The 14,057-nt window shown below is 61.9% G+C and overlaps 1 protein-coding gene across 4 annotated transcripts in view; it reads right to left on the bottom strand.

Moving 5' to 3' along the window:
- Window positions 1-396: 396 nt before the first annotated feature.
- The window catches only part of HDAC4 (histone deacetylase 4), a 325,560-nt gene continuing 311,899 nt past the window's right edge, over window positions 397-14,057 (bottom strand). For all 4 annotated transcript variants that reach the window (XM_058299783.2, XM_058299785.2, XM_058299784.2 and 1 more), the window contains 4 exons: window positions 13,135-13,268; window positions 6,168-6,252; window positions 4,693-4,834; window positions 397-4,404 (listed from right to left, as the gene is read on the bottom strand). In XM_058299783.2, coding sequence (XP_058155766.1) covers window positions 4,365-4,404; window positions 4,693-4,834; window positions 6,168-6,252; window positions 13,135-13,268 — 401 coding nt within the window. In that variant the 3' untranslated portion in view covers window positions 397-4,364. The remainder of the gene's footprint in view (window positions 4,405-4,692; window positions 4,835-6,167; window positions 6,253-13,134; window positions 13,269-14,057) is intronic.

Here is a 14,057-nt window from a genome sequence, read left to right as displayed (position 1 = left end):
AGGGTCTGCTACGCCCGGGAACCAGGCCTTGACATGGCACCAGGCAGGGCAGGGTGGCGCTCCAGGGCCGGGGAGACGGCCTGGGGAACGGGTGGGGAAGTCAACCCCAAGCCCGCAGTGCCCCCAGCCCGGAAGGAGGCCCCGGGGGGCCCGGCCAGCCTGGGGGAGGCCGTCTAGTCGAGGAGGAACGCGGCGGCGGCCGCCAGCGTGGATGTGGACAGCACGGGGCCGACCGCGGGGGGCTCTCGCGGCGCCCCAGCAGGTGCTGCGGGGCCAGGCGCGTTTCAGCCCGCCCACACACACCGCATCCACGCGGACGGAAGCCCGTCCCAGCGGGCCTCCACGGCGGAGCGCACGCCCCGACGCCACGCAACAAACCAAGAAGGGCTCGACGGCTTCTTTCAATAGGAGACTTTTAATCAATGTCAGAGACAAAGCGAGGCCGAGCTCGGGGCTAGCGTGGCTTTGTCACAAGGAAGAAATGGTTTCCTTTCAATGCCAAGGAGAAGTTTAAACCACAGTGCTCGTACAGTACACGACTGCTCAGTTGAAAGTGAAATCTTAGCCATACGTCATCGAAAAGTAATTAAAAAGTCAACACGGCTGGGCCGGGAAGGGGCTCTCTGGGGCCGAGTCCGCTTCCCGGGCTGGAGCGGCTACCCGTGGCTGCCGCCGCGCTCGCCGTGCCCTGTGAAAGGAAATAAAAGGAAACAGAAGAGAACAGAAGAAAACAGAATCCTCCGCATCATCCCAAGTGAGACAGGCAGTTTACGCTGAATTCTGCGTAGTTTCCCTAAAACACTGTTTCCACATAAATACAATAAACTCTATTATTGGTATGTCACAAGTGCTAGATAAACTTTTTTTTTTAATATGACAAATGTTTAAGTAGTCCTTTTTATTTTTCTTACAATAAAAAGTACAATTTCTTAAGAATAAGTTCAATAAGATGCAAACCTCCCCCCCACTCTCCTTCAAGGTTTTGTTTTACAGAAAACTTCCATCTTTCGTATCTGCAAAAGTCATGAGAGGGGAAAGGAAAAGGCATTTTTTTTTCCTTCCCCAAAGCTGCCAAGTGTGGCGTGCAGACTCTGTATACAATATAAAGACATGCCGACCGTACGCCCATGCAACCTCCAGGTGTAGGAAACTTAAAAAAATATATTCATATGTATTTATATATATATTTATAGATATATCAATGCCCATAAAACACGCGGGCCCAAAAGTTTACAAAAAGAAGAATGGAATGAGTACATGACTGTGACCAATAAAAAAGGAATGTTCTGGTCAAAAATAAAAACAATAAACTCCATCGTTAGTGCTGCAAAAGATCAGGCTTGCTGTTAGGTCAGACCAGGTTAAAACGGTCCTTCTTCTCAAAACAGATTTTTTTTAAAAAGTAAAGAAAAACTGAAACATGTTGACAAAAGTGGCCCTTCCAGACTGGGGCCACGTTAGGCCAGGGAGGGGCCCCAGGGATGGGCTGCTGTCCCAGCCCGGGGCAGGGCACCGTGCCCCTCGGCGCGCCGGGCAGGGCACCGTGCCGCCTGCCTGCTGGTGGGCGTGGGCTGGCGTGGCGCAGCGGGGACCGGGAGGGCAGAGTCCCTCATGGGACGTAAAGTGCTCGCTGGCTGGCTCCCGGGCCGGTGCCCTGAAGGCCTTTGCAAAAGGAAAAGGCTAAAGGTCCGAGGCCCGCGGGGGCCCATGGGAAGGGCCCGGGGAGCCCCGGATCTGCCCTGTGGCGCCGGCCGTGCAGAGGGACGAGGGACTTCAGAGAAAGAGCGCAAAGGCCGGGGCACATGGCACCCCGTGACGCTGGCGCGGGCCAGCGAAAACCGCTCCCAGGGCCTGGCACTGCCCACGCCCTGAGCCCCTGCTGGCAGTAAGAGGAGGCGGGCGGCAGGGGCCCGGCCTGCGGGGACGGGCTGGGGTGGCCGGGCACGGGCGGCAGGAGAGCCAAGCGCGCTCCCGGCCGGCCCCTGCTCTCAGCCGCCGCCTACGGCACCCGGTGGCGGCAAACCCAGGGCTGGCGCCCTGCGGTCAGGCCGGGCCGAGCTGCCCTGTAAACGCTGCCCACCCGGCTCTGCTCGGCCTCCCGCAGGCCTGGGCTCAACGCGCTGTGGAAGGGATGGGTGGCTTCCACGCTGGAGACTAAGGTGCCAGTAGAAAAGGAGCTCTGTCAGTGGTGGTCAAGGGAGGCAAAGGGCACTGACCGCTGTCTCGGTTGGGAAATTCCGTCTTGCCAGGTTCACGGGGGGGCAGGAGCCCAGCGCCCGCCCAGCGGCTGTGCCAGAAAGACCTGGAGTGGGGGCGAGCCTGCTCCGGCCTGCGCACTGCGGCGTGCTGGGTGATGCTAAAACTCTACCCGGGCTCGCGGTCAGGGACATGGAAACGCGAGCCCCCTGCGGTGTCCCCGAGCCGGGTGTGACCCCGCGGCCCTGCTGGGCAGGAGGTAAAACGCTGCCGGGCGTGCAAGTGCCACGAGCGTGTCAGGAAGCCCCCGCGCCCGTGCGCGGCGGCAAGGCAGAGCTCAGGAAAGGTGCAACTGCAGGAACCGCTGCGCGGACCCCCGGCCCCTCCTGTCATTCCATCCCCACTTTCTGAAAATAAACTGACGGCAACTGTTCTGGACGCCCCCAGAAGGCTGCTCATGTACAAAAATAAAACCAAAGTAAGAAAAACAACCAAACAAACATCTTTGAAAGTTAAAAAAAAAAATGTACAAGCAAGAATTTAGAAAAGAAAAAAGGTTTCGACATCATGACCATTCAGAAAACTGCCGAATGGTAAGGAAAAATGTAAAACCCACAAAACAAGGCTTATTCGGGATCTTTTTTTGTGAAAAAATTCATACAAAAATCAACAGCAAATTTATATTCTTTGCTATAAAAACTCATTAGGTACATATGTGCATGGAGGTTTGGAAGGCGAAAGGGTTCCGTTAGAAAATAATTAAAATTAAAGTAGAAACCTGTAGGGTAGTTGCCCAGTGGTGAATGCGTTGGCCATCTGAAAACGATCCAGTCAAAAGTTCAAAAATCCATGAGTTTCAAACTAGATTCCTTTCCATAAGCACCTTTTATATTCTAATTCACAAGTGGATCATTCTGCAGGGACCTTTACAATCTGCATTTATTTTATATATATATATATATACTTTTTCTATAAATGCATTATAAATATTTTTATCAAGATTTCATAAGAATCAAGTTTCTTAGCTTGGAATACATTGGAATATATATTATACATATATATATATATTTATACCTAAAATTGAAGCAATACTTCATGCTACTTGCTTTTAATAAAAAGCATTCCGATCGTAACACTGCAAGTGCGCCGAGGACATGCTTTACGACCAAATGGAGACGCTCAATTGTTCTATGACGTATGAGAAAAGAACACTTTGGATTCATTTAAAATTTGTTGGACTTCAAAACCCCCAACAGTACTTGCCACTTTTTTGGCAACTACCTCCATTTTTCTTAAACAGCACTAAAGCCAACAAGGCGAGGTGGGCGCGGCCCTCTCCGGGCGTCCGGCCGCCCGCTCTCCGGAGGCCGCGCCAGCTGGCCCGGGCCGCTCCTCGGCTCGGCGGCCAGGGGTCACGGTCCCACCCATTCCTGCTGTTCATTTATTCTTAAGGCATTGTTCCTTAGACTTCAGAAAACCCAGCCACACAACTCCATCAGAGCAGTAAAAAAAAGGCACAAACTCGCATCTTCCGATGGCTTCGAGAAGCTCAAGCCGGCCCCCCGGGCTCACACTTCTGGTTTTGTCCAGATGGTTCTGCAAGGTCCGTCCACTCCGGCCCTGCCCGGCTGCAGGCCTGCCGCCGCTCTGGCTTAGTGGGCAGGCCAGAGCCAGAGGGAGCTTCCTCTTCAAAAACAAAAAAGCTACAAGATGAGCTGAGTGGTTTGCACGGAGATCGTGGAATTGTGGGTGATGATCAAACTTTAAGCACCAGTTTTGTCAAGTCTGTTTTGTATTATTAGATCTTTGATTTTGTGTCCTTTCTCTCGTGTCAGCGGAGCGGGGCGACTCTGCGCCAGCTGCCCCAGCTTCTTTCTCTCGATGCTCTCCCACTTGGGAGCCGAGTGGGCGCTCAGCCTCTGTGTCTGTGTCCGCCCGCTGCGGCGTCTGTGCCGTGTCTGTGCAATGCTGCCACACCTCGGTGTGCACGTGCGCCTCGAGACCGCGGGGCCGGAGGCAAAGAGGCTCCTGCGAGCTGCTCGTCGCCCGGCCGCACCTCTTGTCCTGGAAGGGCACCCCTAGGACGCAGGAGCAACGTGGGCAATTTTCTCGGCTGAGCTTCAAGACAGAGACAGACAAACAAGAGAACAGCAGCTTCCGGAGAAAGGCTACAGGGGTGGCTCCTCTTCCATCGGCTCCTCGTCTGGCCTGCGGGAGGATCCGGGGGGATCCCAGGAGGGGCCGTGCGCCGCAGAGGGGGGGAGACAGGGGCGAGCAGGGTTAGAGGAGACCGCTGGGTGCATGGCCTCAGGCCCCGCCGCCCGTGCCCGCATGCCCCAGGGCCGTCGGGGCGGGAGAAGAGGCCCCGTAGAGTGGGCAGGGTGACCGTCCAGCCCCCGGCACCACAAAGAGGCCGAGGCCCCAGGAAGGAGCGCCAGACGCGCGGGGCGGGTGCCAGGGCCCCCGTGCCCTGCGGGGGGAGGAAGGGGCGCTCACCTCTTCTCGGCGGGCTTGACGCCGACTGACAGTGATGCCATGGCCGTGACCGTCTCGGCCTCCTCGTTCTCGCACTTCTGCGCCTCGACCAGGGAGTAGCCGGCCGTGGCGGCCGAGCGCTGCAGGGAGCGCCAGTACTTGCCTGGGGGAGGGGGACGCGTGGTCAGCTTGGGTGCTGGACGCTCGCTGACGAGGCGCCTGAGCGTATCCTGTCTGCAGCGGGAAGAGCGCGGCGGGCACGGCTGCCCCCAGGAGCCGGCTGCCCTGCACACTGTTGTGTGCAGGCCACGGGTGGCGTACCTCGGCGTCGGAGCCCGGGGCCCAGCAGAGCGCCGAGGAGCCGCCTGCACAGAGGGGCTTGGTCCGGACCCTCCGGAGCTCAGGCCCACACGGGCTGCGCAGGGTGGGACTGCATACGGGGTGGGGCACCCCCTCGTACTGGGCCCTTCTCGCCAGGGGACCAGAGCAGAGCCCTGCCTGCCCGGGGACCCTGAGGTCCCTGTGCTGCACTCTGGCAGGCGTGGGTCACCCAAGCGGCCGTGGCCCGTGGGCGGCCCGTGGCCCGAGGGCGGCCTGGACCTCCACAGGGGGCCCCAGGGTGGCCTGTCGCTGCCCCTGCGCCATGCCCGGGGGCCGCCTGGACGCCGCTCCAGGCCACTCCTCTGCAGCGAGGGGCCTCCAGGTGCCCCAGCGCCACCAGGGCTGCCCCTGCGGCTGCCTCGGAGCCTCACTTCACTGGCCACTGCCTTGAGGACTATTTGCACACAAGGTGCAGGCGGCCTAAGAACGGGTGGAGCAAAACTCATACTGGGGGCAGAAGGAGGCCGCCCGGCGGCCGAGGGTCCCAAGCGGCTGTGTGCGCTGACGGAGCTCCCCACTGCTCCCGTCACACAGGTGGACCGCCAGGGGGCTGCGAGTGGGCAGCCCGCGCGCAGAGGCTCCTAGGGTCCCCTCCATGACCGTGCTGGCCTCCTGGAGCCTCCCGGCCCCGGCCTGGCCCGAGCCGCCCTTGCCCGCTGCGGGGGGCGGGCATGGCCGGCTGCCTCCCCTCGGGTCTCGGTGCCTGTCCTGGGGCTCAGAACAGGCTGACAAATCCCCAGTGCTCCAGAGACACCTGCAGGGCTGTGCCCACGACGAGCACCCGGGGTGGGGCTAGGGGTGCCCCGAGGGGCTGCCGGGGGGCTCTGTGCTCACAGGGAGGGCTGTCACGGGGCCCCCAGCGGGGTGGGATTCCAGGGTCCAGGGCAGGGACCTGCGCACACCCAAGCCCCACCCGTGGGGGGCTGGGGGACCTGGGCTGGGTCCATCGGCCCGTGGGGAAGCCACTTGGCAGGGGCTAAGGAGATCCCCGCCAGCTGTCGAACGCTGACAGCCAGGACTGGCTCTGGACACCGGGGGGGCAGGAGCAGGGGCCTGAGGAAGGCGCCGGGGGGCTGGAGGGGCGGAGGGTCCCGCGACGTGGTCCGGTGACTTACTATGGATTTCGATGACTTTCTCCATGGACCGGACAGCGTTGGCGTTTGGTCTCTGCTGTAAAACCTTTTCCGGGAGAGGATCAAGCTGGAAGAGAAGCAGCAGGTAAAGGAATCAGCGCAAGGCCCGCGCGGGTGGCAGACGGCAGCTGTCGCGCGCGTGGAGAGCCGTGTGTTGAGTTGTCTTGCTAAAGCCAAGTGAAAACCATACAGAAAGCCCACCTCGACGTCAACCCACAGACCCAAACGTGCTCAAAATGGGTCAAGGCCCTACACGTAAGAGTTAAAGCCAAACAACTCCCAGACGGAAACAGAGGGAAACCTTCGTCCTTGGATTTGGCAGGGAATTCTCAGATACGACACCAACAGAAGAGCAACAAAGACAAAACACGGGAACTGGCCTCACCACAATCAACAGCTCCGTGCACCCAAGGACCCCGGCACGACAGTAGAAGGAGCAGCTCCGCAGTGGGAAGGTCGCTGCAAGTCATACTTGTGCGTATCTGCTCCGGGTTTAACGTCCAGGGTGGACAGAGAACTACAACGCAGTGACCAGGCAAAGGGCAGCCGAGCCGCCCACCATCATGCCCAGGCCCGGCAGGCAGGACGTTCCGGCCGTGTGACCACAGGGACGGACCCTGAAGGCTTCATGCTGAGCAAAATAAGCTGGCGCAAAGGACGGGGCCTGCGTGGCCTCACGAGCATGAAACACCTTAGGCCGGTGACAAAAGACATGCTGGAAACCCAAGAGGAAGCTGAAGGTCAAGGAGGAGGAAGGAAGCGCCAGCAGCCCTGGCAGATGGGGCCAGAAAGGCTCCTGAACCACAGCAGGCTCAGGCAGAAGCCGTAACTGGACCTAAAGGCCACCGCACCACGATGAAAACGTCAATCCAAGTGATATAATGATTTTAAATCTGTATAGACGTAGTGAAATGGTTTAACAATGCACAAGGTAAAAATGAACAACTGGAAGGAGAGATGGCTCACAGTAGATATGGGCACATCTTTCTTAGATCCAACGGACAAGCAAAAAAAATCAGGAACGAAAAATCAAAACGAGGCCCCTTGGCAGCTTGTGGACAGGCCCAGGGCCTGCGGGGCAGATGGAGACGGCGGGTCGTTTCAAACCCGAGGGACGTCTGTGCAGGCTGAGCATGCGCCAGCCCGAGACGCGGTCTCCACGGGGCCACGGTGCCAGGTGGGCTTCCGTCTCTACCACAGTGAGATTTGTTAGAATCAGTGGCAGAGAGAGAACCAAGAGACTTCATGTTCTGAAATAAAACTAACAGACACGCCAGCTCAGGGGTCAAAGATGCAATCACGATGGAAATAAGAAAATGTTTAGAACCAAAGAAATAATGCAAATGTACACATCACCCCACGTGGGATGCAGCTAACACGGGCTGGGGCACAATTACTGCCTTAAACGCACGTGTTAGGAAGTAAGACTAAGTAGGAGGCATTTTATTTAAGGTGGCAGAGAAGAGATCGTTAGGCCTGATTCTGATCCGACGTACGGGCAGGGGGCAGAGCTGGACACAGGGGCCCAGGGGGCAGGAAAGGTGGCTGCTGGGAGCTGTTGCCACACCTGGGCACTGAAGGCCATGACGGGATGATGTCCCCGAGGGAGCCGGAGCAAGCGGGCGTTCCCATGAGTTGACCACTGGTGGAGCCCACGGAGCCCTGGGGGGTCTGGGAACCCCCAAAGCTGTCCGGGTTGGGGGTGAGGCGAAGCCTGCCAGGCGAGGGATCGAGAAGCCCCGGGCGAGGGGCGCAAACAGCAATTCCCGAGTTCAGCCTTAGCACAGAGCGGAAGTGGGGGACGGCACCCCCTCAGAAGAGCAGCCTGAAGGAAGAGAGCTCGCCCAGGGCTGGCCACGAAGAGCCGACGCAGAGGTGGCAGAAGCATCTTCAAGAACCGGAGACCACTGTGGCCACAGCACCGCAGCTCTCGCCCTGCCAGGAGCAGCTGGGCTCCGGCACAGGGTCCTGGAGGGCGTGACGGGGAGACAAACCCAGTTAAGCAGCCCCCAGGGCTGTGCCTGGCCTCCGTTTCTTTTTTTTTTTTTTTAAAGATTTATTTTTATTTATTTCTCTCCCCTTTCCCCTCACTGGCTGCTGTCTGTCCATTTGCTGTGTGTTCTTCTGTGTCCGCTTGTGGCACCAGGAATCTGTGTTTCTTTTTGTTGCATCATCTTGCTGCGTCAGCTGTGTGTGTGTGAGGCCACTCCTGGGCGGGCTGCGCTTTTTACACATGGGGCAGCTCTCCTTACGGGGTGCACTCCTTGCACGCGGCAGCACTGCGCATGGGCCAGCTCACCACACAGGTCAGGGGGCCCCGGGTTTGAACCCTGGACCCTCCAAATGGTAGGCAGGCACTCTATCAGCTGAGCCACGTCTGTTTCCTGGGCCTCCTTTTCTGTGGGAAGGGGCAGCCTGTCTCTGGAAGGGGCCTCCGAGGCCGCCTTGGTTGCCAGTGTTTGCCTCCTCACGGTCCTGTCAGACTTTGAATCCACATCAGAAGCGACACTAAACTTAAACACACCCTGTAAAAAGGTCGCCTTGGCAAAAGGATCCGGAAATACCCCGGGAAGGACCTCGGACTTCCACGAAGAGAAGGCTCTGGACCGTGGCGCTCGCCTTTCCCGAGTGCAGTCTCGGCGCGCCTGCTCCGTCACGGGTGGAGGCAGCAGCTCTCCTGGAGTGGAGTTCTCACCCGTCGATGGAGGAGAACAAGAGGTTACAGCGCCCGAAGGACACAGCCCCCTGGTGGGAGGGCCGCGTGTGCGTGCTCTTGGAATATCTAAAGCTGCTGGTGGGCACGGGAGCACACGCCCTCCACCCGCTCCACTCCCGGGGGCATGAGCCCCTCGGGCACAGGAAGGTGTGTCCTCTGGGTCAGCACCTGCCATTGACCGCGGCCGGAGCGGCCAGGCCCACAGGCCCTGCCGGGGACCCTGTGCCCCTCTCTGCTCCCCTCCATGCGGACCCTAGCCCACCTCTCCCGTGGCCGTCACCTGCTCTTCCTCCGGAGCTGGGCAGGAAAAGGAAAGGCTCCTTTAAGGACGCGGGCCGGGCCGGGTCCTGGGCCGCGCCTCCCGGGAGAGGCCCCTCCTGCCCGTGGGCCACGGCCCACGCGAGCAGGGGCCCGCTCCACTCTCTTCCTCCCTCGAGGCAGAGCGCTGCAGGGCCGTGGTGGAGACCTGGCAGGCCAGACACGGCGGTTCCGCGGCAGTGCTGGGGCGCGTCGGTGGGCGGCGCGGGTAGGCCGCCAGCTCCCGGTCGCTGAAGGCCCACACTGTCCCTTCTGCTTCTGCCCTTGCTGGACGTCTGCCAAGGCCCACCAGCCGCCGTCCTCCCTGATGCAGTGCCCCTGCGGCACAGAGGCCATGCCACTCGTATTCCCCGAAACGCCGTCGGGCCGTGCCACTGCGCCTCTCTCCCCGTTTCATGTCCTCATTCCCAGAGGGCCGAGTCCTGCGGCAGAGCCCGGCTGGGGTCCCCGTGATGCTGCAGTCCTCTGGAACGGGAAGTGGTGTTCAAAAACAAACAAGCGGCCCTGAAGCCGAGCACTGTGTGTGAACCGGGGGTTTTGTTGTCGACTGGTCACCGCTGCGTGAGCCAGGACATCCCGGAGGAGTGGGTGGGAGGACTCCTGCTCCACGGGGGAGCTGGGGGGCGAGTCCCTCGCTTCCTCCAGGGGAGCCTCAGCGCCGGCGAGCCAGCGGGGACGCGCACTCGGCGCCACTCCTCTCCGGCCCCGCGTGACTGCGGTGGGAGCCCGACGGGCTGCGCGGCACCGCCTCAGGCCTGGGGCCCGGTCCCCCAACGCCGCAGAGCCGGGGCGGGCAGCCTGGAGGCAGCGATGCCCCCTCGCCGCAGCCCCTGCGTGGCCCAGAAGCGGCGGCACGCAGGTGGGCGGCTGTGGCCGGAGGTGGGCACACATGTGAGAGACAGAGGGACAGAGAGACAGAGCCCAGGGGTGCGGGGAGGCGGCGAGGGGCCAGGCTGGCAGCTGAGGGGCCGTTCCCCCACGCTCTCTCAAGGACACACACTCAGGAACGTGTCTTGCTGTCCCTTCGTGCCTTTCCCCAAGAGCTCAACTCCAATAAATCTTTTATTTTTCAGCAGCCGGGGCAGCCACGTCCTCCGTGAGTGTCCTCTCTGGGCCTGACGTGGGCTCGGCCCTAACGAACAGGTTCCCATCTTCAGGAAGTTCCCGAACAAAACAGGCCTCCAGGAGATGCTGGGGGCGAGACCCCCAGCCGGCCCAGGGCTCCTCTCCAGGGAGGGCACAACGGCCCGGGGCCCCCAGCCGCTCGCCTCGTCCCGGTTTCAAACTATTTCCGCCGCCACCTAGAGCTGCAAATACCTCGGCGTTGCGGCCTGAAGCAGGATGGTCTGGGGGGCGCTGCCGCCCTCGGACCCACCCGTGTTGAAGGTGGAGCCTTCACTCGGGCTCGGGGTCCCATGCTCTGCCCTCCGCTCCCCCCGGCACCGGCTGTCATGGCGCCCTGGGGCAGCGCAGCCCCCTGGCGTGTGCTGTCCACACCGTGCTGCCCACGGGCCTGAGCGCCAGCGCCCCACACGGGCCTCGCTTGTTGCCTTGTCGCTGGTTCCTCGGGAGCCAGTGCCCCCCACGCCTGCTGCCTGGGGCGGGAGCCCCGTTGCTGACACGGCCCACCCCGAGCCTCCGCGCCCCTCGACTCACCCCAGGAACCGGCCCCTCGCGAAGGCATCAGGAGCCACTCCCGCCTCGCCCGGGTCGGGCAACATGGTGGGCCGGAGGGGACGGGCACAGCACTCCAGCTCTGAGGCTCAGCCGGGCGTGTGTCCATCACTACCTCCTTCCCGGCTTGTCGCACGACTCTGCTGCCCCTTCGGGCGGCCGGACGCTCCTGCCCGAGGTGTCCTCTGCTTCCTTGCATGTCACGTCCTGCCTCCTCCTCTCTGGGGGCACGGGCAGCTCTGTCCCCGAGGGTGCCAGGCGCCCCGAGTCCTCTCCACTCAGCACGGGGCACCTGTGGCAGCCCCCCCAGCCACCTGCCCCCCGACCCCAGTCCGGTGACGGACTGCGGGGCAGCCCCCAGAGGGCCTTGTCGGCTGAGCGCGGCCACCCAGCGGTCACTGCAAGGGGGTGACTGCAGCTGTCAACCACGGCTTCACCCACGGCCCCTGATCTAGAGTCACCAGGCAGAAACCAGAGGTCTCTGGGGACACCCACGAGTCTGTTTTGGGTGTTCGCCGGGTGGTCTGGGGCACAGGCTGGAGCTCCTGGACGTGCCTGAGCACCAAGGACCCGGCAGCCCGGCCAGGGTGGGGCAGGCTTGTTCCAGACATGACCCCTGGAGGTCAGGTGGCGAGGGGTGGCTGTGCTGCAGTGGGCAGGGCGGGCCTGGGCCCATGCTGAGGCGGCTGGTCCTTGCCAGCTCCTTGGCCCAGCCCCAGCCCAGTCGCCCTCCCTGGCCTGCACCCATGGCAAGAGCCCTGCCAGCCTGGGCGTGGGCCAGAGCCTGCAGCGGACGGCGCCCTACGCTGCTTTCAGGAGCAGCCCCGCCTCCCATTGAGGGTTGACCGCAGCGTGTGGAACCCCCGAGAAAGGAGCCTGCGCCCATGCGCTGGAAGGGAGCCAGGCTGGGAGGGCTCCTCCTGCACCCTGTGCAGGCCCGAGACGAAGGCGTGCTACGGCCCCAGGGCACGGAGGTTCTGCCCGACGCCAGGGCAGGCGAACCACGGGGGGCCCTGTGCGTGCTGGGTAGCGAGTGTTCATGGGGACCTGGGGTCTCAGGCGCCGGCCCCGCCTCGCTTTTCCAGACCCCTGTGGGCCACCCCCGAGCACAGTGGAGCCCGTGTGGCCTGACTGGGGGGTGGGGAAGGGCGAATCTCCGGGGACCGTCCTGCCGTCCGGCAGTGGGATCCTGTGCCTCCAGACCAGACGCCGTGTCCAGCTGCTCCCAGGCCACGTGGCCACGTGGCCACGTGGGCTCCTCACCCTTCCCTGCTCACTGGCTTGGCCACTTCAAGTTGAAGCCAAAGTCCACAGTGAGTGGGAGAGGGCTTTGTCGTGTAGCCAGAGCCCCTGTCCCTGCCCCGTGATGGAGCCAGGAGACGAGGACCTGAGGCAGGGGCCTCTGGATGGATTTAAATTGGAGAAAAAGCACATCCTGCAAAGTCAAAACGAAACTTGCAAACCAGGTTTGTGTTGTGCACGTTAGGTGCCCGGGCTGGACACTTGGACGTTTCCAGCTCCCCCGGCCCCAGCCTGGCCCGACGGGTCCACAGTGCTCTCTCTGCTAGCAGCACCCAGAGCCCTGACGCCACGCTGGGGGAAAGCTCCGGTCTTGGCTCCAGCTCTCCTGCCCCTTCAACTACCCCTCCTGCCGCTGCCCGCTGAGGCAGGCGGCCCAGGCCCCAGCGTCTCTGCTGCCCCATGGCGTCCGGGGCGCCGTGGCGCTGAGCCTGGCCCCTGGCATGAGCCCGGGGGCTCAGGACGCCAGAGCGGCTGCAGAACAGGGGGGCTGTGGGCTGAGTGGCCGGTGTGGGCAGGCCCACGCCCCCTGGTCTGCTCAGGTGTCACCCCCACCTGCTGACTGTGTGAAATTTGTGTCAACTCCATGCATAAGATCCATTTTAAAACTTTCTATAGAAACTTACTGTCAACAAGAGATCAAGAGATTAAAAATAGGAGTAAGGCCCTTCCGTCATGATGCCCCTCGAGCAGCCGCTTGCTCTAGGTGCAACGGCCCCGTGGGAAAGCAGCGCACCCAGCCGGCTTTCCAGGACACGGGGCTTCTGGCCAGTCCTGTCCCAGCTTCCTCCAGCCACAACCCATGAGTTCTGCCCAGTTCCTAACGGCCCTGTGGCTTGGGACGGCCGAGAATGTCAAACGCGGAACGCAGAACAATGCGGAGCAGGGTCTGCCGAGAGCGCAGGCTGCCCGGGACTGCCTGGCGGCCACGGGGTCAGGTACCTCGTTGCCCAGCAGCGCAGAAACACACGCCTCGGAGGCGTCGCAGATGGCGGTCAGGTCGTGGCCTCCCTCGAGGGCCAGCACAATCCGCCCGCCGGCCAGGCCCATCAGCTGCTTCGTCAGGTACCCGAAACCTGCAGGAGGACAGAAGGGCAGCGGGTCATGGTGGTGGCAGGGCCCGCGCCTGCAGGGGTGAAGCACGCGGTGCTGCTGCGGCACCTGAGATGGGGCCGGGCTGGCTACACGTGTGCCGGGGGCCAGGCCCTCAAACAACTCCCTCTGAGCTCAGTTTTAGATTCTGTGTTTGATCTGTATCAAGGGAAGATTCACAGGTTCAATGCTGCAAATTTCAAATGCTCCAAATAGCGCACTTGGTGGATGGGGCAGGGATCCAAGCAGGACGCCTTGTTCTCAGGCCGAGACCACAGGAGCGCCGCAGGAAAGGCACCATGGCGTGGGCCTCCGCCTGTCAGCTCCCCAGGGGACCCACGGCTGCACCCACCCCCAGGGGTGGGCATCTGGCGTGTTCTGAGCGCCGAGGCCCACGCGCACACTGCACACAGGCTCATGTGAACAGGCTCCCGCGCACATGCTGTGTGCACACACTCACGCACACGCTCTGCGTGCACACCTGCACACATCCCGCACGTGTGGGCACACACACTACTTTCCGCTCGAGGACCAGCACGGTTCTTGCTCGCTTGCAGTTCGTGCACCCCAGGCTGCTCTGACCAAGAGCCGCAGCCGCCCCCTCTCCCTACCCCCCACCCCCCACGGCAGGTGGGGTGACCGCCCTTAGCGGGAAGGGCCTGACACTCCTGAGTGGCTGGACAGGCAGGCTGGGGGCGCAGCAGCGTGGACGCTGGGGCCCCTCCACGCCCGGCTCCTCTGTGACGGGAACAGCTCTGCCCTGGAGACTCCGC

The sequence above is a fragment of the Dasypus novemcinctus genome, chromosome 7 (genome assembly GCF_030445035.2).
Source record: "Dasypus novemcinctus isolate mDasNov1 chromosome 7, mDasNov1.1.hap2, whole genome shotgun sequence".
In the NCBI taxonomy this organism is placed as follows: domain Eukaryota; kingdom Metazoa; phylum Chordata; class Mammalia; order Cingulata; family Dasypodidae; genus Dasypus; species Dasypus novemcinctus.
The sequence above is the reverse complement of the archived record's forward strand: the minus strand, read 5'-3'. Positions and strand labels throughout refer to the sequence as shown.